This window comes from Patiria miniata, unplaced genomic scaffold (genome assembly GCF_015706575.1).
Source record: "Patiria miniata isolate m_02_andy unplaced genomic scaffold, ASM1570657v1 HiC_scaffold_7, whole genome shotgun sequence".
NCBI lineage: Eukaryota > Metazoa > Echinodermata > Asteroidea > Valvatida > Asterinidae > Patiria > Patiria miniata.
This window is the reverse complement of record NW_024037074.1, coordinates 29154337-29156693: the sequence shown is the minus strand read 5'-3', so window position 1 is coordinate 29156693 and position 2357 is coordinate 29154337. Positions and strand designations below refer to the sequence as shown.

Genomic DNA, 2357 nt, shown 5'->3' with positions numbered 1-2357 from the left:
TTTATGCAGTTTTGATGTCTTGTAAAGCGTTTTGATACTTTAATGAAAAATGCTTTGCATTTAGATTAAATTATCTTTCTTATTATCATAATACATTGCCATTTTTTTCTTTTAATTCATTGGTTACTGTTTTGGCAAAATGGAAAGCGAAACAAAACAAGAGCAGCACTGCTCCTGCATATTTATGCATTGTGATTTAATTTTATTAAGTTAATTATTTATTTATTCGGAAAAAAGGAGGAAGCCACTGAATGAGGTCCAGTGATAGGTGGAACCACCTTGCGCCCTACCGTACATGGTAAGATACACCGTGTCTCCTCGCTGCAGAACCAGCACCGCGCTACCAGACAACTGACCAAGTTGATTTGATGTACCATGGGTAGAGATCACACTGTAGTCGTTTTTAACAAGATGGATGTAAAGGTAACCGCTGTTGCTATACTTAAGAACAGAGAACGCAAATACGTAGGCGCCCGGCACCCTACATGTGAACGTGCCGGTCTCGAGATCGAAGCTGGTACCCGGCAGAAGGGTCTCGGCCTGCTGGAATGGCAAACGGGTGTCGTGACTCGTAGAGGTATCCGAACCGCTCGTCCTGACCACGGTGAATGCCACTCGCTGGTTGGCGTCTGGTGTCTCCCCTGGCTCACCCTTCTGACCTTTGACACCAGTTTCCCCAGTTCCTCCAACAAAACCAGGTAGCCCTCTCGGACCTATCTTGCCGGGCAGACCAATCCCGTCATCACCTTTAGACCCAGTGTTCCCAGGTACTCCCCGCTCACCCATTGGTCCAATAGGGCCAATTTCACCTTGCTGACCTGCATCGCCCTTTGACCCCGGCTGACCGTACGGCCCCATCGGTCCTACTGGCCCAGGCAGACCTGGTATGCCGGGTATTGCAGCAGGGCCTTGGCAGCACTGCTGACACACCTGAGACGCAGGACCATCGCCATCCGAGGGAACCGGCCCAGTAACGGAAGCTCGGAGCTTGACAGAGTTACCCAGAAGGAGGGCGATTGACAGAATGGTGGCCACGCAGATCTTCATCTGAAAGGAAAACAATACAGGGCCTAAAATTACAAACAAAATCGCTACATAAAATGAAGAATTTGTATACGAGACATAATTTGGAGGAATCATTATTCAGAGAATGTGTCGGCAGTGGCCTATCCGAGAGCAAGGGGATAACATGTAAATAAAAAGATGGGTTCTTTTTAAATCTGTTGCCATGGCAACTACGGGCAATCCACACTTGTTAGTATTATTGTTTTCCCGCCGAATTATTATTGTTTTGCTCTTGAAGACTTAAAGATCAGGTCCAAGAAGAGATCACAAGGAGTTCAGTGTAGGCTGAAAAAAATGAACAAAGAAAACCGGTAACGTTTATACTTGAGTAAGGAATGAAATAATGTTATTATTGGTTTGAATTATACTGTGAGTTTTTTTTTTTCTTTTTTTATAAATCATCATTCGAAAACGGGAACAATTACACACTTGTAAATAATGGACAAATTATTATTTGACCAGATTTTCCTGGCCGAACACCTCCAGAAAAACAACATGTTTTAATGTGGCTATGTGAAATTTCTCGGGAAACTAAATTCTGCCTGAAATCACCGTTCAATTTATTCACACACATTCATTAAAATAATTAAAATTCCTTCCTCCCCCAAATGCATTTTTAGTCACTATCAAGCCATTGAAGAGTTTTTGAAAGCATAATGTGAGTTTTTAAAACAGCAAATTCTTCATTCCAATAGCTTTTTTTTCCGTCCAATTTCACAACTTGCCCGTTCTTTCAAATTCGAATATAAACACGCAAGCATTTTCAAACCCAGTTGAATTTAGCAAACGATCAAAATATGTAAGGGTATCTTCACTTCACGCGTAAAAAAAGTAGGCAATTTAGGTATTTGCATTGGATTTATTGTGCTTTTGATTTCAGTCCTGCCCGGGAATTCACATTCATGCATACGTTTACCAAAGTAAAACATGTTTAAGAAAATCCGGCAGTTTAGCAAGATCAGTGGCAAATCCAGGGGTGCGGAGGGGGCGCCCCCCCCCCGGCAGTGACCAAAAATGTATCTTAAAAGCTAAATTTCAATTGAGGGAGCCCTTCCACACCCATTCTCCCAGCACAAACTTCGCCCGGCAACTAACTCTCTGGATCCGCCCTTGAAGAAATTATGTGGCAGTGTTAAAACAAGTTATAAAATGACCTGCTGTTTTAAAACTTTTTTTTTTTTAAATGTCAGGGAAGGAATCATGAAACGTGCATATCAGTAACAATGTATTGTTGTGTATGTAGTGTGTATTAAGTGACAGAAAGAATGAACTTTTTAGCGGTCGCCCAAAAA

The 2357-nt window shown here is 42.2% G+C and overlaps 1 protein-coding gene across 1 annotated transcript; it reads right to left on the bottom strand.

Annotated features, from left to right (window-relative positions):
- Window positions 1-222: 222 nt before the first annotated feature.
- Window positions 223-1047, bottom strand: LOC119744866 (collagen alpha-1(X) chain-like). The gene has a single exon (XM_038221046.1). The coding sequence runs from the start codon at window positions 1045-1047 to the stop codon at window positions 223-225; it is 825 nt and encodes a 274-aa protein (XP_038076974.1).
- Between the last annotated feature and the right edge of the window lie 1310 nt (window positions 1048-2357).

Coding starts and splice junctions, on each gene's coding strand:
- LOC119744866 (XM_038221046.1), bottom strand. CDS start 1,047: ATGAAGATCTGCGTGGCCACCATTCTGTCAATCGCCCTCCTTCTGGGT.